At 38.4% G+C, this 25,857-nt stretch overlaps 1 protein-coding gene across 2 annotated transcripts in view; it reads right to left on the minus strand.

Moving 5' to 3' along the window:
* Window positions 1-518: 518 nt before the first annotated feature.
* The window catches only part of CWC27 (CWC27 spliceosome associated cyclophilin), a 201,421-nt gene continuing 176,082 nt past the window's right edge, over window positions 519-25,857 (minus strand). The window contains exon 14 of one of the 2 annotated variants that reach the window (XM_057494890.1): window positions 519-758. In XM_057494890.1, coding sequence (XP_057350873.1) covers window positions 725-758 — 34 coding nt within the window. In that variant the 3' untranslated portion in view covers window positions 519-724. Of the gene's footprint in view, window positions 759-14,694; window positions 15,131-25,857 lie in introns of those variants that run through there. The other variant, XM_036887715.2, reaches the window with a different exon arrangement.

Raw genomic sequence — 25,857 nt, forward strand, 5'->3', positions numbered from 1 at the left:
AGGATTCCCAGCTGGTTGGTGGCAGAGACAGACTTGAATTTAAGGCTTTGATTCCCGAAAGTGAGCTCTTTTGATGTCAGACTTCCAATATTCTGGGGCCATTTAGCCCCAGAATGGAGTTGAATGCAAGCTGAAGTGTTTCAGTGATCCTGGTGAGAACAGTTTAAGGAATGAATGACAATCAATACTAAAAGGTGCAAAGAGCAATTTCTGTGAAAGTCCTTATCTTATGTATTTGATGTTTCAGTTTGGTTATCTGTAGTAGGAGATCTCAGAAGGTCCCTAACATCTGAATATCAGTCTGAAGATTAGGTATGGGGCATAGTTAACCAAGTCACTGGGCCTAAAGGATGATTAGGTTCTAGATCTTATTCTAATCAACAACTATTCATACCTTCCCAGAATCATTTAATACATGAAATGACATCATCTAATATAGCCCTTATGTTTTAGCATTGTCTGTAAAGTGCCCACCTACTTGGTATGAGGAGAGACTGGTGATTGGAAACCATGCCGTCCTCGTGACATGGGCTTGAGAGGCGAGCGAGGGGACAGCAAAGGCCATAACAAAGCACCCTTTGGAGGAGGAGGACAGAAACTTATGTATGAAAATAGTAACACCTTGGGGATCTTGGAGCATCTGCAAGCACTACAGATTACTCACCAGCTGTAAGGTCACCCAGCATTGATCCATCTTGGCAGTAGGAAGGACATTACTGAATGACTACATTGCCTGCTGGCTTCTTCCAAACTCCTGGCTGGAAAAGAAAATGAGTGACTGTTCACTCTGGAAGATGAAATTGTTTCCTGTATAGAGTCTACCTCACGTGGGTCCTTTAGGCAAGTAAACCAGTATTTGGAAGTGAGTTTGTTTGTTGACCACATTCCAACACATTCTGAAGCATCGAAGTCCCAACTTGGAAGCAATTTCCTTAGGGTTTAATTAGGTCAGTGACCTCCAAAATTCTTTTTTAGCCCTATTTTAGACTGCTATGAAAATGTCAAGCCGTACCCCATCATATTGGCTGAGAAAGGAAAAAACTGCTTGGTTCTTGAAGGTGCTTTAATATTTTTAGGTCAATGTTTACTTTCATTTCCAGCACGTAAGATGGTTGAAGAAAAGTGCACCTGTAGAAAAAAGACAAAACTTCCCCCCACTATTGGTAGGATATGTTTTACTCACAAACAGTAAGGATCTGTGGGATAGAGGGCAAAAGGAACTGGTGTTCAGGTGCATTCAGATGCTGGATGTCTTCTCTGGCCACCATGGATTTTGAAACCATTGCCTCTTCTTCAGGTAGTTCTTGATGGATTGTCAGGGGAAAAAAGACCCATTGTTAACCAGTAAGCCTTAGGAGGCATTGAGTGTCTTGGATGATGTTTAAAGAAGTAAAAGAGAAAGGTAAGCATAACATTCTAGCACATCACTAAACCCTTGTTAGCAGAAAGGAGATTTTCTTTGCATAGAGGCACTAAATGTATTTTCAAAATGTGTACAGAAAGGGTTCACCCAGCATCTGGAGACAGGTCATGGACCATGTCAGAATGTCATGGGCCTTGTCAGAATGTCATATCAAACATGATCTCCCAGTCCAGCAGGTCATGAAGACCTCATTCTTAAATCTAGGACTATCAGCAGGCTATGGAGAGACACTAGAGCTACTCAGAGGCCTGGGAAGAATGTCTTTGCTCCTCATCTTATTGGGTGGCCATTGAATTGTAGGCTTGGTGGAGAACCAGCTTCCTCAGAGTGCTGTAGAAGGTTGGGCACCAGAGGCAGAGTCACCAGAGAGAGTGACTCACAAAAGTCTCGTTATTGTAAAGTCTGAATTTCCAGACCTTTTTCCTGAACAAGCCATAGGCCTCTGCAGGCCACATGGAACATCATATGGCCTTAAGTCACAAATTATTGTCTTACCATGAAATCCAGAGGCCTGGGCCCCAAGTTTTACAGTAAGACAAGTATTTGCCTGGAATATTTGCTGTGGGAAAAGCGAAGTGGTGCAGGCTGTCATAAGGAACAGGCAACACTTTTAACCTCCACCTGCAGAATGCCTTGGCTCCAAAGGCCATTTCATCTCAGGGACTATGGACCGGGTTCCTCAGAACTAGAGTCTAAGAACAGAGTCCACACAAAACAGGAGTAGAAGTAGAATCATTGGCAGGAAAAGGAAAAAGAGAAGAGAGAGCAGTTTGCAGAGTTCCAGTAGGATTCTCAGGAGCATGTGGGCAGGTGAGCCAATGGCCAAGGCTGACACTGGAGTGGGAGGGAGGAAGAGCTGTCACTCGTGCTGTGCTGGTGAGCACTGCGCGGGGCACCACTGCTCGGGACAGAACTCATGTCATGAGCAACACAGATCTGATATTTGTTATACCAGTTTTTCTTGCAGATGCAGTAAAGTGTTTTGTTCCAGCAAAATCAGTATCACAATTTTCTGACATATGGAAGTAAAGTGTCTTGGGGAATGGGTACCATTGTTTAATCCACACAAAGGCACCATATGGGCTAGCAACGGCCCTGAGGAAAAAAAATACAGTACTCAAAAGCCATTCCATGCCATAAATGACATTAAAGCTGTAGAATCAATGATATACTCTAAGAAAAATGTTATTTCTCACCCATATCAATACTGTGGTTAAGATGGAGGCATTGAAGTTTAACAGTTTTATGTGGGGGGAAGATCACTGGAAATGAAACTTTCTCTTTTTCTGTATCAGAGTGCAACTATTTTATATGTTGTGAAAATTCCTAAGGGTTTTCTTATGCAATCCTATCTTGTTTTAATTTCCTCCCATTAGGGTATGAGACCATTTCCCATGGTTGCTGGGTGAGATATGAAAGTGGCAGGAGAATGAAGTGGGAAACAATCACTACTCAAGTAAGTCTATACACACAAGTCAACTCGAAATGGATCAAAGACCTGAATATAAGACATGAAACCGTAAAACTCTTAGACAAAAACATAGGCAGAAATATCTTGAACATAAGCTTGAGCAATTTTTTTCTTGGATACATCTCTACTTGGGCAAGGGAAACAAAATAAAAAATGAAAAGTGGGACTACATCAAACTAAAAAGCTTCTGTGCAGCAAAGGACACCATCAGCAGAACAAAAAGGCAACCTACAGTATGGGAGAATATATTTGTCAACAAATTTATCTGATGAGGGGTTAACATCCAAGATTATACAAAGAACTCAGAGGTCTCAACACCAAAAAAAACCAAATAACCTGATTTAAAAATAGGTGGAGGAACTGAGCAGACATTTTTCCAAAGAATAAATACAGCCAGCCAACAGGCACATGAAAGATGCTCCATATCGCTAATCAGCAGGGAAATGCAAATCAAAACCACAGTGAGATTTCACCTCACACCAGTTAGAATGGCTACTATTCAAAAGATAAGAAATAACAAGTGTTGGTGAGGATGTAGAGAAAAGGGAACCCTCCAACACTGTTGGTGGGAATATAAATTGGTGCAGCCACTATGGAAAACATTATGGAGGTTCCTCAAAAAACTAAAACTAGAGATACTATATGACCTAGTTGTTCCACTTCTAGGAATTCTTCAGAAGAAAACAAAACAAAATCCCTGATTCAAAAAGACATATGCACCTGTATGTTTATCACCACACTATTTGCAACAGCCAAGATATGGAAGCAACCAAAGTTTCCATCAATAAATGAATGGATAAAGAAGATGGAATATACAATGGAGTATTATTAAACCATAAAAAAGAAAGAAATCCTGCCATTTGTGACAACATGGATGGACCTATAGGGTATTATGCTAAATGAAATAAGCCAGGCAGAGAAGGACAAATACCATACAATTTCACTTAGGACAATCTAAAGACTTAACAAAACAAAATGAACAAAATAGCAGTAGATTCAAGGAAATGAGAAGTGACTGGTGGCCACCACTGGGGAGGGGTTGGGGTAGGTGGATGGGGTGGTTGAAGGGGATAAAAGCACAAAAATTCTCAGTTGGAATATAGGCTGATTATGGGGAAGGAAGTACAACATGGAGGATATAGTCAGTGTTTTTGTAACATCTTCCCATATTGACAGATAGTAACTGCACAAGTGGGGGTGAGGTTGTAATAATGTGTGAAACTGTTGAGCTACTATGTTGGTATACTTGAAACCAATATAATATTGTGTATCAACCATACTTCAATAAAAAAGTCCAACACACTTGGCTTACATATGAAATCCTTGATGTGTTTTAAAAGCATCATTTGAAGCCCATTAAATTTTCAATTGGGACACCTTATGTAATGAAGGGTTCTAATAAAAATTTCTCTATTTTCTTTCTTATTTCCTTGGGAAAGATTTAAGAGAATGAGTTGAGTTTAACACAAATGGAACTGTAGTAACCAGAAAAACAATCCACTGCATTTTTTTGTAGTATAGTTATTGCTGTCCTAAACCAGGCACCTAAGAGGTTGTATGTAAAGAACAAAGACTCTAATCTTGATGTTTTGATGGTGGACATTAAGTTTTTGAATAACTAGTTTGCTGTCTACTAACTTCGAGTTATTTCTTACAAAACGATGGCTGTGGGAAGGTTATATCCCACCACCTGGATAAATCACCCATTGTTTCAGTGAACTCAACAGTTTTTTCTATCTGATAAATAAGTGACCCACTTGGCCTTGGAGCACTAGAAAGACTTACCAAGATCATTAATTACACTTTCCCATCACGTGAACCCTGTGTTCAGGAAGGGCTGTTGTGGGCAGTGCTGCGATACTGAGAGCAGACAAGCTGTCCTACTTGTCTTCTGGGCTCCTCAGGTAGATTGCATTGGTGTACTTGACTTTATGCAGTTTCTGTGAAAAATTCTGCATGTCAAAGCACATAGTGAATTTACCTAGGAGTTTCATACAGAAAGGAATAATTAAGGGATGTGATTCTTGCGTTAAAAAAAAAAGTGATATATTTTACCATTTTAGATTCACATGTCCAATAGATATTTTTCTTCTCTAGCTTTCTGCTTTAGTGCAGCATCTATCTAAGTCTGATTTTCAGAAAACAGGTTATCAGAATTAGTTGGGCAGCTTGGTAAAAATCAGAGAAAACAGCAGTTTTTTGGGCTCCCACCCCAGATCAATGGACTTGTCATTTCTGAGGCCTGGGAAACTGATCTTAACAAGTTTCCTGACCCTTCCACCTCTTCAGGGTGATTGGAAGCACATTAATGTATTTATGATCTCACATGCTGTGTTGTTTCTCTGGTAGGGAGAGAAGGAGTAAGAAAGAGAGAGTGATTCTGTTTGGTACCAAACTGAGAATAGAGATGAACTTCTGTTGAAGGTTGTTTCTCTGTTGAAATGAACAAGGAAGTAGAAATCCTTGCTGTGTGTAAAGGGCACACAGCCTACTGTGTGGGCTGATAAGCCTGGGGATGAAAATATTTGAAACCGCCCATTTGAAAAATCGTGAATTGCAAGGATATGTAGAATAATTTCTTAATACATGGAAGCACACTATTGTATAGTGGTCATTGTTTGATTCCCAATAAATTGGAATTTGTGGCTATAAAGCTGAATTTGATGCTTACAAATAAGATATTTGGAGTTTTAAAGAATTCTACAAAATATCTATACCAAGAGTTGAACATTCAAAGGTTTCATAAATTAGGGATTTAGAAAAATACATACTGTAAATTCTTAGAGGGGCCGTCAATTTGTGCTTATTAACAGGCTAATCATGCTAATCGGTCAAGTACTACAGGTATTGTGTTATTTCTCATAATCTCATTTCATACAATTTCCTCATACTCCTGTACATCTTTGTTTCCATTATATGCTATATAAAAGCAAAAGTCATTAAAACAGTCTATTTAGACTCCTCACTGAAGGCATAGCTCCCTGAGCATCTGAATGTAGCTTTCTCAATCCTTTCATGAAATTGGTCCTGAAGGGAAACCAGTTTCGGTGGCTCTGGAATGATTGGGGAAGCAGCCTGAGAGCTGTGTTTGTGGTCTCCAAATTCCTTCTGCCGGTGGGCCTGGCTGTGGCCTCTGGGTGGGCGGGGAGGGGAGGGCCTCTGGGGACTCCGCCTCGGGTCCTGTGGTGGGGGAGCTGTTTCCCATGCCTGCGGGCCTCCAGCCTCTGGGCGCTGTGCAGTCCCACTCCCTTGTCTAGTCCATCATGACTTCCTGTTCTTTCCCTGTGATGTTTTTCAGATCTGCTCCTTCCTGCTGCTTTCCCAAGTCTGAGTCTGGTCCAGGCTCTAATTGCCTCACACACACCTGCACTCTCCTAACATCCTCTTTGCTGTCTACAACTTTTCCTCTCACCATTTTTTTTGCTTTACACAGTTGTAAGAATCCTCTTCCTTAAGCATCATTTCCACCACACTCCTCTAGCAGCTCCCAACTGCACTCCATCCAAGCTGCAGGTCCCCTGCTCCAAAGCCCCCTCTCGTCGCCCAGGTCGTTGTCTCCTTCACAGCTGGACTCCTCTCCAGCCAAGCAAACGTCCCGACACTATGTCTATACAATGCTACAGCATCTGGTTAATCCAGTCAACTCTGTCAAACCTTCAGTTAATCATTTGGATGTTTTGTCTACAAGACGCCAAACATCTGGATTGACTGAAGAAATTTGCTGCCTTGATGGAGGTTTTTTTAAAAACACAATGGACCAGATGTTTTGGCATTATGTGGACACACTGCTGTCTCCTCCATTTGTCTTAATAGCTTGTCTGACAACGTTCTCTCCTCCTGGAACACGACCTGTCTCCTCGATGCCATGTTCTCCTTTCTTTCCAAATTATGGTCAAAATTTTCTCTGCCTTGAAGCAGTTCTAGATTAATTGCACTAAACTGAAATCTTGGTTCATTCTAGCATTCACTTAGTTTGTATACACATAATTCTTTTCAACTGAAGGCACTGCGTTTTGTGTTTTTATTTTTGTTTTGTTTGTTTTATTTTGTCCTCCTCCTTCACCCCACCAGATTATTACATTTATAGGTAGAAGGAAGGTGTGCCATAAACCAATCTGGCTCATGCAGAGGGAGTCACAGTGGCTTTGTGAGCAGGGGCAGAAACTCTGAAGTCAGTCTTGTTTTGGATTCCAGCTCCTCTACTTACTGTGTGATCTGCACAAATTATTTAATTTCTTTAAGCCCCAAGTCTTTCTTCCTTTGTAAAATGGAGATAATAATAGAGCCTGCTTCATAGCATGGTTTAGAAGAATTTAAAGAGTTAATACAGAAGGAGATTAAGAGGCATTATGATCAGCACACACAGTGTGGGAGGGTCACGGGGAGGGCAGCGCAGCACGGAGAACACAAGGAGTGACTCCACAGCACCTTACTACGCTGGTGGACAGTGACTGCAATGGGGTGGGGGGGGACTTGATAATATGGGTGGATGTTGAAACCACAGTGCTGCTCATGTGCAACCTTCATAAGATTGTATATCAATGATACTTAATAAAAAAAAAGAGTTAATACAGACAAATGCTCTGAAGAGTATCTGGCAGTATTTATCAAATGTTAACTTATCATTATATGCTTTGTTAAAGCTTGGTTTTCTTGTCTATTCTTTCTTTTGACTATGACAGCTAGGTAGGTAAGGCAGCTGTTACTGTTCCCATGTGAGAGAAGAAGAAAACAGTTATCAAGAGGTTATATCGTTTGCCTGTTAAATCAGTTACAGGTCTGAAGCCGTACAGCCTTTGTATATGTTTAATGTTGGCTCTCAGTTCTTTCTAGTCTCAGGAATTAGAATATTGTTTTCTATAAAGATCAGGTACTTAAGGAAACACTGTATGTAGAAATGTGTTTTCCTACACACCAGTGGTTCTCCAAAACAGGTCTGTGGATCTATGCCTATTTATGACAAAGTGTCTTATGTTTAAATGAGAAAAAGTATAATGAAGTTTTCCTAAAGTTATTCTTTAAATTAAATTTTAAAATTATTCAAATTTAGAGTTATCCCTGAACTGAGATTGTATCCTTCCTTCCTTCTCAGTGTCAAAATCTCCTAACTTAATGAAATGAGGGTGATATTATATTATAAATTATGGAATAACCTTATATTGGATACTGTTTTGATTTTAAATATACCAGCTCATTTATTCACTCAACAAATATTAAATGTCTGCTATTTGTTAGGTATGGTTCTAGCCACTGGAACAATAAACAAAAGTCACCAAAATCCTTGCCCTCATGGAGGGTACAGTAGGGATGATAAACAAGTAAATAATTGACCTCTCTAAGGCTCACTTTCCTCATCTGTGTAATGTTAACATGAACCCCTGCTATACAGGGTTGTTTGTAAGAGTTAAAGAAGATAAGAAGGCAGGTGTGTAGCAGTTTATACTACTACTGAATGTAATGGGAGAGGGAGGCTGAGAGAGATTGAGCACATGGGGAGGGGTGGGTTGCAGTTTTAGAGATGTTATTGTCGGCCTCACTGGGGAAAGGCTGTTTGAGCAGACTTGAAGTTCCTGAGGGAGGCTGTCCTCTGGACACCTGGAGGACAAATGTCCCAGGCAGAGAGGGATCACTCAGTGCAAAGCACCTGAGGTGGACCACACCTAGCGCATTAGAGGAAGTACAGGAGGGAAGGTGCGTGGCTGGTGCAGAACAAGCCATTTGGGGAGGGTAGTGAGAGAGGAGGTCAGAGGCTGAAAGAGTGGCCATGATCTAGAGCCTTGCAGGCCATGGTGACGCGGGCTTTTACTGTGAATGAAAGGAGGAAACTTTGAAGGGTTTTGAAAAGAGAAATATAACAATGTGACTTATGTCTTAAAAGGTTTCGTTTGGCTGCTTATATAAATAAATTATAGGGAAACACGGTGAAAGCAGGGAGACTAGTTATGGTGCTATTAGGGTCGTCTGCATGAAAGCCGATGGTCCCTTTAACCAGGGTTGTAACAGCGGGAAGTGGTAAATAATGGTGAAATTCTGGATATATTCTGAAGGTTAGAGCCAACAGACTATCATAACATACTGGATGTGGGGTCTGAGATAGAGACAGGAATGCAAACTATTTGGCTGCGCAACTGGGAAGATGGCATTGCTAATCACAGAGATGGGAAAGTGCGGATGAAGCAGTTCTGGAGGACCAGGGCTGGGAAGGGCAGCTGAGTTAGGGTTTGGACATGTCAGGTTTGGTGCGACATGAAGTCCACACGCTCGACATTAGGCAATTTCACTCTGAAATGGACCTAGGCCCCACATATATCAGGCATAACTTTTCTAAATTAATTCAAAAATCTCTCTGGTTGCTTGGGAGATGATAGTATCTATTCATTTACATCAGTAATAGTTTAACTTTAAAACAGGGATGGAATGATCAAATTCCTTTTACCCTGAATAAAGTATTTCCTCAAAAATTGCAAATTAAAGGTTCCTCACAAATTGTTAAGTTTACTCATAACCAGTGAGAACTAAGCATAAAATAGCTTATTTTAAAGGAGTGGTTTATTTTCTGTAACTAGTTTCTATTTGTTTCAAATACAGTTATTAAAGCATTTGAATATTATAATAAAGTTCCAACAAGAATAAACTCAGAAAATAAATGGGAAAATCACTTAAGAGTTTACCACTTACAAATTTATCTTGGTTACTGCCAGAACTTTAACAATAATTATCAATTTTGTAATCATGAGAATAAGAAAATAGTAATTTCTAAAAGACCAAGAACACCTTCTATTTGGCTGGTGCTATGAGCAAAGCCTCCAGAAGATGTTTTTGCTGATCAAGTAACATGAATTAATACCATGATCTAATCTTAAAGGAATAATTGCCAGCAGATGTGGAAGAGAGAGATCAAACTCCTGTCTGTATTTTATTTAGAAGCCAGTCTTTTCTTTACTCCAGGTAGGATTCTCCATCCCTAATATACCTTTAAAAAAAAAAATTAAAAGATGAATTTGTACATTATCACTTACAAGGAATAATTCAAAGAGCTATAATTACATTTCTTTCCTTCCTCCCCCTTCCATTTTTTTGTTTCCGTGAGATTTGGTTGTTTCTTGAGTTGGACATACGACTGAAGGAATGAGAGAGAGAGAAAAATAAATGTGGGCCAAGTGGTGCTGGAAAACTATTAACAGAATCTGAGATACAAACTACTCATAAAAACATAGGGTGCAGATGTTGCTAGAACTTATTACTTGACTAAATTGTGTGAAGTCATCACATAAACTAGAAATACGCATGAAGACTGTAATCTTGGAAAAAAGCTTAAAAACCATTGTGAGTTCCTCAGTGCTAGTGCAAGAGTCACCACATAGGCTTTTATTTAGCAGTGGGGCAGAACGTGAATAAGAACCCATTACATCTCGGGGCTTCCTTCAGAGGCTTGAGAGCAGCCGTGGGGAGTACTTACTCCATGGAAATTGGCAAATGCTGCAAATCGAGACTTTCCTTTCTGATTTTTTTTTAAGGAGCCAGTTTACCAGCACACGGAAAACTCCTCTCCAAGAAAATTAATGAAATTCATAGCACACGACAAAGATAATCACGTATGGCTTTTCATTTATGGGAATAAATGAATATTCTTTCTATACGTGGGGGACTTCTAATACCCATCTCAGTAAGATTTGTATTTTATTATTTCTGTTGGAATTCAAATTTCTTCAAATCCTTATTAGAAAGGATTTCTCTAAAATATGGTTCCTGTTTCACTTCTCTTCATGAAAAGCTAAAAGAAAGGAGATAAAATATATGTGGGACAGGAAAAGCTCCTGCTTTCTAGTAAGCAGAAGTGGTACCACCTGATAAACTGTTTATAGAGTCACTGGAACAGAGTCAAAGCCATAGAGAAACCAGACCTCTTTTTTTTTTGTGAATGACAGTGTTAAAGAATGTAACCCCTCTTAACTTCTCTACACTCCGGGTATACAAATTGCTTATATTGATACAACCCTCAATGGTAACTCACTTCACACCTCCATTTTCTTTCTTGTTATCACCAAGATTAAACAGCATGTTTGGGCAATATTCTGCATTTATCTAACCTTTTCCATACAGGCCACGCTGACACAACAGAACAGGTTTATGTACCTCACACGTCAGATCCTATCAAGAAACTTGGTAGTGACAGTTTGATAAGGTCACCACAGCATATTAAACTTGTTCTAAAAACAGCAGCAAACCACTCATCTCCTCACACTTTTTAATGACCTTGTTCCACGGTGTCCCCATTTTTAGATGCAGCAGATGCATTACTGTGTGGCCTCAGGGCATACAAAGAGCTGAGGGTATGTGACAATGTGCATTTTGATACTGCACCATTAAAAATTCTGGAGATCTGCATTTACTTCAATTACCTATTGAGAAAGGAGAGGTTTGGGTTGCTTTTAACGTTTACCTTGCCAACAGCTTCAATCAAAGAGAAAAAATGGTTTGTCAGAAACTGAGAAAAAAAATTATCACGAGGAGCTGCTTTCCTCTTTGGTCTCCATAATGTCTAGTGTTGTCAGTGACAGTGAACAAGAATGTTAACAGACCTCACTGTTTCAGGAAAACAAGACACATAAAAGAAAAACATACCCAAATTAATGTAAAATTAGAATAAAAAACAAGACACAAAAAAGAAAAACATACCCAAATGAATGTAAAATTAAAATAAACTATAAAGGTGAAATTTTCTTCCATGTTTTCATTTCTTTTGGTTTTTGAGATTTTTTTTTTTTTTGCAGTTCATATGGCCCAAACACGTTCCTGTGACATTTCCAAAAACTTTACTAAAAGCACATTTATACCATATTTAACAGATAATTTAACTATGTTCTTAGGCTTTTAAAAAATTGTTATTGCTATTGAACTTTCAGTTAAGTTCAAAGGGAATTTTATTATCATGGTGAAATTCTTCTGATAAGATTCTAATTTCTCTGGAATTTCATATCTTTCTGCTCCTTGTAATTAGAGCCTGGATTTTAACCAAACTAAGGGGTTAATTTTGTCACTCAGTTATCTTTTAAAATCTATAAATATTATTCTCCTGGCTTGTGCTCTGGAGGCCTGTGCTCCCTCTATTCTTGGGATCGTAACTGCGCTGGTAAGGGTGGACATGTTTGGGGAGGAATGGCAGAGAACCTATAGGGCTCTTTAATACGAACAGGCTCAGTGGTGAGACATTTCCTAATAACCAACAGACTTCATGAGTTTGGAAAATGAAATTTTGCTTTGTGAATATCCATAATATGGCTGATGTTACAACTTTGTGGTTTGTGGTGGTTTTGTGTCTGATGACCCCAAATGCACCTCAAATGCAGGGTGCGTCTGGGTGGGCTGACCTTTCCCCAGGGCACCTCCATCATATCCCTCTCCTTCTCTTTGACTTTCTCCTACTTTCTGAAGCAAAAAATAAAGGGTTCTTTTTAGTATTAGGAGTCCTTCTGTCTTCTCACCTCAGGTTCTAGATATGATCATGAAGAGAGAAATTATGAAATACTTCAGGCATACCAAAATGTACAGAGAATACTAAAATGAGGATTGAGTACCCACCATATACCTTGAGAAATAGAACATTATAAACACAAGTGAAGCCCCCTGTGTTTTCCTTCGGCCTCGTCAGAGGTAACCAGTATTTCCGTACATGTTTTTATGCTTTTGCTACATATGTGTACATTTATAAACAAAATATAATGGAGTGTTTCAAACAATAAGGCGTCTCTCTCACTTACCAACTTTACATTTCCCTGTATGGCTCTGGAAGATGACTGGTTAGCCAGAGATGGGTAAGATTCCTCAAGGGAGGAACAACCTAAGACAGGCACAGTCGCAGGGGGGCCATCAGGTGAGAAAATGGGGAGCAGCAGAGGTGAGGCTTAGAACCTCACCCCCCCTGTTCTGAGAGAAATCTTCTGCATACGTGGATGTTTTATTGCCCTTGTCTAGCTTGGATTAACACATAGTCTACAGGCACACACCTGATCATCTACATTTGCTCTCTTACAACACTAAACTATGTTTTCTACCTTTATCTTGTATCTACCTACCACTTCAGCATTTTATTAAAAAAAATAATAATAAAGAGAGAAATGTGGTATCCACATATAAATCAAGTATAAAAACCAAATGAGTATTCATATTTGAACTGACTGTTTATAGTTCATAATGCATGAGCAAAACCAAAGGTTTCTGTGATGACTGCCCTTGTACTGCTCACCATGTAAGAACTTATTCACTATGTAAGAATTTGTTCTCCATGTAAGAACTTGTTTGTTATGCCTCAGAAGATTGGAGACTAACGAAAATTAGGCTTGGGGTGGATTAATGATTGTGCATTGAGCATTGACCCCCCTATACAGAATTTTATTGTTAACAACCATTTGATCAATAAATATGAGAGATGCCCTCACCAAAAAAAAATAAAAAAGTACACACTTCCAATTATAAAATAAATAAGTAACTGGGATGTAATGTATAGCATAAGGAATATAGTCAAAATATTGTAACAACTAGGTATGGTGATAGCTGGTACCTAGAATTATCATGTATATAAATGTTGAATCACTGTGTTGTACACCTGAAACTAATGTAATACTGTGTGTCAACTACCCTTCAATAAAAAATAATTATCTACAAAAAATATATATATAATGGAGTATTGTATGTTTATAATTTTTATATAGATGGCTTCCTTTTTTTCATGTTATTTTAAAGATAAGCTAATACGTATAGCTCTGGTTTACTGATCTTCATGACTACAATGCATTCTGCAGTATGGATATACAACTTATTTATCCATTCTTAATGGATGCTTCTATACATATTTAGTACAGATCTCCTTGAGCAATGTGTGGGAATTTCTTTAGGGGACAGACACACAGAACCTTTGGATCACTGGATATACACATCTTTAACTTCACTTGATACTGTCAAGCTCTATAGACGGAATCACCAGCAATGAAGCCAGCAATCTCCTTAACAACCTTTTGGGTTCCAAGTTTTCAGACTGAGTAGTTGGGAAGATGGGAGCTGGTGGTGGGTATTATGGCCAGTAATCTGCATTTCTCACATGTCTCCAAGGGATGCTGCTGACATTTTAGGGTACTATCTGGGACTACATTTTGAAAATGAGCGCTCTTGAGAAAAGTTACTGCATTACATGTTGAAAAAAGAGCTGAAGAGATGTGGCTGGTGAGGTTTTGTTAGGTAACTACATATCAGTCTGTGGTATAATTTTAATATTCAGATTTCAAAACAAACTGACTAAATATAGATAATATATAAGTAAGTAGCCAGTATGAATGATTGTTGTCAAAGACTAAATTCTTAATGAGCTCTCTTACAGGAATGGGATCTCTGCATGTTGCTGTGCTGAGAGGGGCAGAGGAGTGGGCAGGCGGCAGGCTCTGCAGTGAGCTTGGCTGACTTTACTTACATGGGTCAGTGTCTCACCTGCATCTCCGGAACCCAGACACTGGCCTAGATGCAGGTAGGAACGTGCCCTTGGGGTTTCCTCAAGATTTAAGGCATGCGGCTATTGAGGCTTAAAGATTTGGCTATTTTTAGATATTTACAAGGAAGACAAAAATATCAATTTTTATATTACATAATTTTAAAATTATATTCTCAAGTTCATACTGTGGTAACAGAATGCCAGGGAGGTTTCCCTTAAATATTTTTCGCAAAAACTTCTTATGAAAAATCTTGAAAACAGAGCCTTCACATGTTTTAGGGTTAAAAGACACAAAACAGGCTTACAGTATACAAATGGTTAACATGTAAACTAGAAGGAAAGTGGTTTTATTTCATGTTTAGCAATATAAAAGACCAGTTAGGAAAAAAAAGCATGTATTAGTAACCAAAAGCTTTGCTTACATCATTCCACAACTTATATAAGAAAGATAATTGTTTTTCAAAACCAGACAACAGGTTCAAAAACACTTCTTTTCACACCCTTCAGCGATGCTGCTGGGATCAATGGCAGTTGGAAGGCCATTTATAGCAGGCGCATGTTCAGCTGGTTCTGGGTATCAATACTCTCACTTCATCTTCTTTCTTTTCTCTCTCTCAACAGCTTTTTGCTTTCTTCCCTTCTTCTTTTATTCACTGGATTCCGAGGATCATAGATCTCAAATGTGTCTGAGTCTTGCATGCTTGCATCTTTCACTTTTCTGCTTTTATCCTCAAACTGAAGTACATGAGACATCCTACAGAGGGAGAGGAATGGTTCAGTGATGCTGGCAAGAGAACTGAAAGTAGAAACTCTACACAGCATTATCCGTGGCATGATGAGCCACAGGGTACAGAGCACCAAGACAGGGTCATTGTTTCTTGGTGCTCACACCACATGGAAGCCAACATCTCAGAGAACACTTACATTTGAGAACCATGTCTGGAGTTTGTTCTGCTGGCTTGTATTTCTAGTAGTGAGTCTCTCTGCCTCAGTCTTCACTTGAGGTTCCTTCCATGATGGGAGGTTAAGAGTTTGACCCAGAAGTGTTCCTTACACTAAACTCAGAGATGATTCTGTCAGCTTCCTTTAAAGAGCATACTCACTTAGACACAGTGAGCCAGGCTGCAGGGCAAAACTCCTGACAATGACCAGGGGTATCTGATTTTTTTGTTTTCAGTAGTTAAATGGGTCAAGAGTAGGGAACATGTTAAGAAAATTCTTGTTAAATGGTGCTATGACGCCCATTTCTGAGGAGTTGCTGGGTTAAACATTGTGTGTGTGTGTGTGTGTGTGCGCGCAAAAGGACGCTAAGTTTTTGGCATAGGTCCATGGACTAATTTCCTCCTCTTACTGTTGATTACAACAAATCTAACCACCCTGCTTTCCTACTTTATCAAATGCTTACTGGTCTTAAGGTATCAGCATGTGCTTGAATTGTAAGTGGTCATAAGCTGGCTATCCTTGGCAGCAGGGAAATATGTAAGTGATTAGCTCTGCCCCTATTAGGAGGTGTCAGGAATAAATAAGGAAGTCAAAAGATCAGATTTCAGGGCAGTTGAATGAATTTGGAGAGAACAGTTCAGTTCAGTTTTTTAAATATAAACAAAACTACTAAGGCTTTTCTCACTAGTTATTAATGTAATTTTAAAATCAGGCATGCCCAGCACTTTTCTTTATCACAGCAGATAGGGCTAAATTGCCTTTAGGATTAACACTCCCCTTATGCCAGTTGTAACTTTCAGATAAAACTCAAATATTACATTAATTTCTTTTCCCCCACATAAACAGAGATCTGGGCAGTAGGAACTAGGAGAGATTCCACACCCTAGTCCCCTGAAGTAACATAAATGCTGAGTGAAATTCACTATGTGACAAAATCCCACAGATATACTCAGATTTTGAAGAATCCTGAAAAGATTTTGGGAGGAAAATAAAATGTTACAGTATTAGCCATACTTAAGTCACTAAGGGTTCATTTCGTTAACTACTGTTCATCAGGGCTGACAAGCTGAGTCTTGCTACCATTCCCAACCCTTCCATCCCAGAAAAGCTTATTGGAATGCAATGAATATGAGTGGTATTATTATATGGATGACCTAGAGTCTAGTTTAGTTTACTAAATGAGGTAAATCACATTCACATTTCTATTAATTTATTAACATTTCTGTTAACTTTATTAATAATACATTATTTGCATCAAATTTCACAACTATCTCCATACATTAACATGCCATACCACACGTGAGAACTGCCTGACTTCTTATACTTCTGTTGCTTTAGAAGCAACTCCCTTATTTAGAAAATGCATCATAGGATCACTGCTTATTTAGATGGATTCCTCAGAGTCCAAGTTTCTTATGCTTTCAATTTCCTACAGTGTTTAAGTATTAGCTTCTGAGAATGAAACAATACCCAACTCCTAGAAAAAGGCTAATTGTCCCACAGCCATGGTAACAAGTGACCACTAGAACCAGCTTGAAACACAATCAAACTGGATATAATCAATCAACGATGACTCGTCTAGGCATAAATGATCAATGATAACTCATTTCAGCAAATACACCTCTGAAAGCCAACCAATTAGCGACAGCCCCATGCTTTTGAAAGTTGGCCAATCAGTGTCGGACTCCCTCCAGTGAACATGCTTCTGAAACCCAGCCATTCACCCACAGCCGCTCCTGAATAATGGGCTTGAGGCTGATATTAACTCCAAAACAATCCCTGACTCCAAAACTCTACATAAGATTTGCAACCTGTTTGCTCAAATAGACTGTGAATGAAGCATAGCTCTTCCTTACTTCAGTAAGTAAAAAACTAAACCTTTGGTTTCAGATATTGGGAGGTGGTTTTTTTCTCTGACACTGCTTACAATCTGCATTGCATTCCCCCAGCCCCCCAAATGCACTCTTTAGGAATTCTAAATGTATTACCACTGACGAGGAACAAGTTTAGAAGAGTGGCAAGACTGTCCTGTTAAAGGTCCTTTACCACGTATCATGAGGCGCCCAGACCCTATGCTGCATTTTAGTAAGTGTTTAACAGCTTTCCACATGGCTCTGGTAAAGATAATTAAGCCCAAACCAGGAAGTAGCTGCAATTATATGCTCTTTAAAATAATTTTATTCAATACTCCTATATTGATATCAAAAAACAAAGCCACCATGATAGTTGACTTACTAGTATCTTTCCATATACAGAATCTTCTATTTTAAAAATTACTGGTTTCTCTGCCCAAAAAACAGATCATTTGTTTGTAATATCCATTTTGATTAGAGACTGCCCATGTTTCAAACATGACTTTAACAGAATTTATCAATTAAAACCATAAAAAGACACCTTCTTCCTTTCTGTTCTTTGAGAGAATCTTGCAACTATTGGGTTTAGTTGGTCTGGTATAAGAAATGAACTCTAGACATGTGAACAACTGCACAAAGTCCACAAAAAGAAACAGATTTTCCTTAAATTTGAAAGCACAGAATGCTGTAAATTAAAGTAGCTGGTTTTTTCAACTGTTTGTTTCATACAGCGCTGCCCTAAACAAGTCCAGCATTTTGATTAATAACAAACCTAAACCCAGAGGAAAGAAGGGGCTATCAGCTTACAAACTGCTTCAGCTTTAATGTCATAATACTTACCATGGCTGGTTACCCAGCAATAATATTTAATGTTTAATAGAAATAAAAGCATAATCAAAATGCTTCACCCATTTATCTTTCACCATGCTTCGGTCACTTCATTTTAAAAAGCAAAACAAAACAGTTATTATGATTTTCAGCATAATAAACTCCTGACCTGTATGCCTCCATAAATCACAGGCTGCCTGAATTGAAAGCATGCCCACATTTTATGGTCTCCTGTGAGAATACACATGCAGACTAGTAATACAGACTTAATTCCAGTATATAGGGTCCGGTAGTTTACAGTTTTGTATGTCCCAATAACTCCATACTATTCACTCTGTGGCTGGTTGTGCAACTGGCCTGACAAAAGCAGGGAATTTTTTGGAATTAATTATACACTGATCATTTGCATATGAAAAATTTAGAACTTGTCCACTTGAAGGCAGAGACAACAATTTAGTTCTGATTAATAAAAAATTTATGTAAGTTCAGATTCTTAGATTAGAACACTGACTTAAGCATGTTATAGAAATATGAAGGCTTACCATTATCAGAGCTATGTTTGACAGGTAAATTTTTTTGGGTATGGGACTGTGTGGAATTATAAACAAAAGTAGACAACTGATTCCAAAAGAGCTGACCCCCAAACTCTACATAGGCCTTGGCTAACCTCACTGATAATGACATCCAGTTTTTATAGCTCTCACACAATTTTGAAACAGATTAGGATATGACAGCAATTAATATTAATGGAGAATGCAAGAGTACTTATTCTTAGATGTACTATAAGTAGTGTAATGTAGAATTCTAATATTAGTAATTCATTTCTGACTGAAATGCATTTAAATTATTTAGGCTTATATAATGTAAGCAGCTATCTTTTCCACTGGGAATATAGATCACTCCTCCCCATTTCCAAGTCTCCCTAATTTAGGAACTTACCACCCCACCCTCAGATTGTTGTAGGTGTCCTAACTGTCCTACATCTGTACTATCTCTCCTCCTTCTAACCCTCCAAATGTTCTAAAGTAATCTTTCTTATATAGTTCTTTCACAGCATTCCTTTGACGAGCAACTGTCACCATTGTCTGAGACTGAAATACCCCCGCCTGACCCTTAAAACCCTCTAACAACGGGAACTTCCTATCTCACCAACCTTATTTCGCTTCTTTCATCATCCCTCACCATTTTGTAATTGCCTGTTTACTTCATTGTGAGCAGACTCATTTTTCAAGATAAGTTTGAGTCTTGTTCACAGCTGCATTCCCAGTGCTGAGAACGGTGATTGGCGCTGTGAATCAAAGCCTTCAGACCCTTTGTACTGGCCAGGCCTGCTGGCTGGTACTAGCTGGTTTGCTGAACTAACACTTGACCTCCTTTTGTGGGCAGGGACTGTCTTTTATTTCTATGATAAACTTCTGAAATGTCTAGCAGGCTCTGCAGAAAGTCTCATACTCAGCACAAGTCCTTTTCATGACCTCTCACAGCTCAGCACACACTGACGGCTGCTTTTCCACTGTACTTGTCTCAGCGATGGCTAGCTTTTGCTCCTTGTAGACTCTAGTGGGAACATGATTTATGTGATCTTCCGTTTCCTATGGTACCTAATGTAGAAATATCAAGGATTTCTTTTTTAGAAGAAATGTTTCTCTAATCCTAGAGCCCTGTACCAAACACAGGCTGCACCTTACAACCACCTGGGTAGTTTAAAAAACTATCAATGCCAGTCTCCACCTCCAGAGGTACTTATTTAGTTGTCCCAAGAGAGGGCCCCAGCATCAGTAATGACAAATTTTTCCTGGTAATTTAAAAACGGAACCAAAGTTCAGACCATAGCACTAAAGTTTAAGAACTTTTACACTTTCAGATTGATTTAATCAGTGGTTTGTTCTGATCCCTTAGGAGATGAACAGTTGGTTCCTAATGACAAACTGTTGGCATACTTGAAAAAGCTTAAGTGGCCTCTGAGCTTATTATGTCAACTTAATAATCCTGAGTGTATTATCCATTTCTTACATATGATTTGAGAATAAGACAAGGAGCTACATTCAATTACTCATTCAACAAACAGCTGAGGACTTTTGCTGTTTGAGACCCAACGTCAGACACTGGGGACACAAAGCCAAAAAGGACCCAGCCCCTGCTACCCTAAGGTGGACAGTCTGTTAAGGAGATGAACACACAGACACCAGAACAAAGGTACATTTTGGAATTGCCTGCGAAGTGTGAGGCAACAAGAATTAAGAGCATGCATTGACATGGCGCCCTCCAAAAAGCTTTCACATGCTGTCTCGTGTTATCTTCCCAATTATGTAGCAGGTAAGCAGGATAGCGGTTACCACCACCCCCATTTAACAGCCAACCTGTGAGGCTCATGTTTAAGAAACTTGTAGCTAGTAAGTAGTTGACTGGGTACTTTCTTGAATGTCTTGAAAGAAAGAGGTAACGAACTTTTACCTCATGAAAATGAATTTAACTTTAGGAATAAACAAAAATTGTTTTTAATAAAAAAAAAACAAATAAAAAAACAAAAAATTGTTTTTAATAAAAAAAAGTGTTGAGTCTAGTGAGTGGGATAAAAAAATAAGATTGGGTAGTGCTTATTTCAGAAGACAAAACTTAAAAAATGCAACTATAAAGAGACAAGAATGAATATTTGTGTGGCTCCCAGGTTGGCCTTTAAAGCAATTCCAAGAGAGAAGTTCCAAAAATGTCTTGAGCAATGTTGGAACTCTTTGGGAAAAGGTACCTGTTTTAGGTGAATTCTTGGTTGAAAACAAAAAGGGAGTTAATTTTCACTGTAAAATTTATCCTTACTGCTTTTCATAAATGCGCTCTGGAATTGCAGTCCCAGTTCCTCCTTCTACTACCTAAAATGAGGACGCTGGGTAGGGATGCCCCATTCAGCTGGAGTCCACGGAGGGCAGAGCTGGGGCCCATGGCCTGGCCGTGTGAAGGAGGCTGTCTGGCAATCTCCTTTCGGCCATCAAACTACAAAGGAGTGCCTTACAGTTGATGATGATATCCAGGTGTTTTTTGTTACATTATTTTTGAAAAATGCTCATATAGCCATGGGAACTCTCCCGTTTTAAACCTTCAGTGGCTTCCTATTGTCTATACAATGAAACCCAAATTTCTTATGTGTTCTCACTAATTTGGCCTTTGCTCCCTCTCCTATCTCTTATGTCTCTTTCCCTATGAAATATTATGCCCCACACATCCCGAATTACTTACAGTTTTCTGAACAGAACCTGCTCTTTCCTGCATCCCTGCTGCCTGTCTATGGGGGGATATACTTCTCTCCATTCTACTAGCTGAGGCATCCTCTCCTCTGGGAACCAGTCCTGATCCCTTTCCTGGCCTGTCCTGCTCTTTTACCAGTAAGATTAAGGCCCCTTCTGTGCATCTCTCTAGACTAGTCTTTCCCTAGACTGCAGTTGGCTCTGTTTTACTGGTCTTTGTTATCAGCACTGTCACTAATACTTGGCAAGAAGAATTTTCTCAATAAATGTTCCTGAATAAATAAATGTTTCTGGGTAGCCAGTCACCTTTAAAAGCTTTGGCTAGAATTCTGGTTTTGGTAACCTTTCTCCTTGATAGTATTAATACATAATTCAAAATTATTTAGCAATTATGTTTGTAAATCCTTGAGTTTTCCAGGTAAGTAGCTCTCAAACTGCACAATACCAGAGGATAGGTAATACTCAAGAAGCTAAAACAAAGTATTTCCGTGGCCACTAACTTGATGTGATGAAAACCCAACACTTGCCTTTCCCAGATGGGCCAGTTAAACTACCTAATGATTGACATTTGTCTTTGTTACTCAGTCTTCGAGGTCTGAAGTGGAGGAAAATGCATATATTGTCCACAGATAATTTTCCTCTACCTGGGTTGAAAGGCCTTGCCGTTCTTTGTGAAACTTTGTCATCCACATAATTTGTCTTTAGTATACTGTGTTGACAGCTGCTCATTTCTCTGTTAACTTAGGATTCTTAAGAAACCCAAGTAAATAACTCCTTCTTATTACAATTATTATGCTATGGGACTATGGATCAGAAACTTAAACGATCTGGTGTACATTTTGTGTGGATGTGGTGGGGATGGGCTTGAAAAGAGATTTGTATTTGAAAAGCAAAACATTTTTTTTAAAGAAAAATTCAGCAAGACAAAACATTTTTCAAGTTTTACCCACATTTGATTCTTTGAAAGGACCACACCCTGCTCTGTATCATCGATGGACTGCAGCACACTCTCTGTCCATGTCACTTCTCTGGAATGCCCTCCTATCTCCTTCCCACTGTCCTTTCAAAACCCAGTTTAAATCCCATTTCCTGCTAAAAATCTTCACTGACTGCCTAGGGCCTCAGGACTGCTCTTGCTTTCAATTTCTGTAACAGTTTCTATGGAACTTTTGTGGACTGCACTCAGAAGACCTGGGTTTGGTTGTAATTCAGTCACTAACTGTTTCTGTAGGAAAGTCACATTGCTTTTCAGGCCTCTGATCCTCATCTGCGAAGAGGGGAGTAATATGTGCCCTGTTTATGTCATAGTTAGAATGAGGTTCAAACATCACGTCTGCAGAAGTGCGGTCCAAAAGTCTTTTCAACTAATTTTGTACTTTGTAGTGTGTATGTGTTCATATAAACTGAGCTTGGATAAATACTTGTCTTTTAAAAATAATATTCTACTATATTACATAGACTTTTTCAAAATGTTTTCATGTACATCATAATAGACACAAAACTTATTTGATCCCACCTAACTTTGGAGGTTTATATGTATATTTTAAAACATTTCCCACCCATACTAGACTACAAGCCATTCAAAGGGCAGAAACTGTTTACAGTACCAAAGAATTACATAAAATTTATTTTATTTTTATAATTTTCATAGTATGTTAACATGTATTCATTGTTTGTGTGTTTTTTCTTTATGCAAAGTAAAATAATCCTGAGAGGCAGAAAAGAAAAAAACAAAAAGAATTACATGTAACTCCACAGCTCATCAGTAACTACTACAGGCACAAAGGCACAGCACTTCCTGTACTCTTCTCTAGCATGTCTAAGTGTGCATGTATGGATGCATGTATATATTTATTGTATGTATATACATATTTGAAGAGATCATAATACATATAATTATAATTTACCTTTCATACCCAACTATACCACAAACATTTTTTTATGTGAATAGCTCTACTTCTACATTTTATTCATTGTCTCATATTTGATCCTATAGATAATTTACAACCACCCTATATTGTAGGATTCTTAGGCTTGTTTAAATTCTCACCTTATAAACAATGTTGTGAATAAAATCTATGTGAGTAATAAATATCGGAATTTTATTTGTAGTAAATGTTTTTTTTTTGCCTCGTCCAGCATTCTTTCTTTTGGTAGCCTAGTTCCTCTTTTCCTTTCAGAAAAAAGACTTTTCCCCACTCTCAGTCCATGCGGTTGGAGTGGGGTGACACCCCCACCCTTGTCCTGGGAGGGGGGCACATGGTATATCGGCCTGACCAGAATAATCAGTGATTATATCAAGGCATGGGCATTTGGATTCTGTAAGGGCAAACAGAATTGGCACAAGGACTTTTTCTGGAACTACTGGGTTGGCCACAATAAAAACATAAGCCTAGAGCTTCTGGAGGCCATATGCCACCCTGTAGGGGGAGCTCTGCCTGAGGATGGGGCCAACTGTAGGAAAGTGGAACCATGAGACAGAAAAAAGGAGATTCCTGACATTAATGGACTCTCTAATCCAGCCATGCCCCAGTTCCATTCCATAAGCTTCCCATGCTCATAAATTCCCCATTTTTTGGTTAAGATATTTCTATCATTTGTAATAGAGACTCTTTACTAATGCTTAGGATAAATTCCTCCAAGTAGAATTCTTTGAACAAAGATTTGTAGATTTTTAAGGCATGTCATACATATCGTCCAGCTTCTCTCCAGGAAGGAAATACCAATTCACACACTCAGCAGAGTGCCTTATTTTGCCTCGATTAATTGACTGATTTTGTTTTTATCACTCCACTCCCACCATCAAATGTTTTTGGCTATTTGTATTCCTTCTTTTGTGATATGTATGTTTGTGTCCTTTGTTCATTTAAACAAAATGGCATATTCATTTTACTTATGGATTTGTGAGAATTCTTAGTGTATTCAGAATATAAATCTTTGTTCATCATGAGTTACAAATATCTTTTCTAAGGTAGTGACAAATGAAGAAGGAATATAATTATAGACAAGGTTCCCTAGTATTCATTTTACACAGATATATAAATACTGCTACAGAAGACTAATGCTGTTCTTTATAATAAGGCCCTTGTCAGAGTTGCTGACTCTTGGAAAGGTGGCTATTTTAATTCTAAGCCCTCTGCCTGATGCCTAAAGTCCTCTCTTTTTCTGCCTTTTTCTTCTGGATGAAGAAATCTCTTCTTTATTGATTCTGCTTTCACAGAGTTTGCCCTGAATAAGTTTCCATCACATTAGCGAAGTTGTTTTGTTCATGCATTTTCTTTGAGAGAGACAGGCGGATAGCCATGTATCCTAGCTGCTTACCAGGCCTTTGGAATCGCAACTCTTTCTTCCTTATGTTGTTTTGCTAGAACACGGGCCACAGATTAAATGTTATTGGCTGAGCAGTTGGTTAAACCCCAGGGCAGGTGTAAGAATGCATATTGCAGATTTATTCTGGAAAGCCTCTTAAATCTTCCCACCTGTGTCCCGCTGTGTGTGAGGCATGTTAGACAGGCAGGAAAACTGACTGTTCCCATGCTGCTGAAGACATTTTGAAAATTACATCTTTCACATTTGCTCCAGCAATTCTCAATATTTATTAAAGATACTCTATAACATGAGAACTTTTTTTCTTTTTAACTAAGGAAAACAAGACATCTTTAATAGTTGGCTTTTAAAACTCACAAACTGAGAAATATTAACATGTGTTCAAAGTTCAGACCAACGGAGGCTTTCCCTGTGCTAACAGTGAGCAACAGTAAAAGAAAACCCCCTGGTTTTCATCTTTTTTTTTTCCCTGAAGGCCAGTATGTATTTTCTTCTTTCTTTGGCTTACCGAATGCTCTGTTTTCCTATACTTACTTTTGTTTGTTCCAATACTTTTAATTTTTTGTTCCTATTTTTCTCCTATTCTCAATTGTTAAAACCTCTTTTGAGTTCTGCTATTTCTGTGGCATTCTTCTCTGCTTCCTGTAAACCTCTGTTTCTGTTTCCCATTTTGAGTCTTCTTTCATCTTTACTTTTCCTTCTTGATTTCTTTCTCTTCTTTAACCTCTTCTCCTTCTCAGTTGACTGTCCTGGACATGAAAAATCCCACTGACTTCATTTTCCTGGGCTTTTAAAATATATTTTTTATTATTCTTTGATCTCTGGACTCATTCACGTTTTGTCTGTCACTTCCTATGAATTACTGTGATCTTTACTATCTACTTTGTGTTGAAAGTAACTTGAAGAAAGTACAACTACTTAAAAATCACAAGCTTTTAGATTCATTTCAGATGAATTAATCAAAATTAGTTAGATAGGGAATGATGTTATAAGCCCCAAATATCCAACTATTTTTCTCCTGTAATTCTGTTTACTTAAAATATAAACAGCAATTTCATTTATAATTTTTGACATTTTCCTATGATTTCTAGAATATATTTAAAAACATCAGTTGGATGATTCCTTCATTTCTGTATTTTAACTATTAAAACATATTTATGGAAAAACCTTATGAGTTTTAAATATAAGGACTTCTCTCTGTCACTGATTAAAAGTAAATTAAGATTCTATTTTCACAAATGTTCAAAGCATTTTTAGGAATTAAGAAGTTAAAGCGTTAAAGTATTGGCACA

This window comes from Manis pentadactyla, chromosome 2 (assembly GCF_030020395.1).
Source record: "Manis pentadactyla isolate mManPen7 chromosome 2, mManPen7.hap1, whole genome shotgun sequence".
NCBI classification, from domain to species: Eukaryota; Metazoa; Chordata; class Mammalia; order Pholidota; family Manidae; genus Manis; species Manis pentadactyla.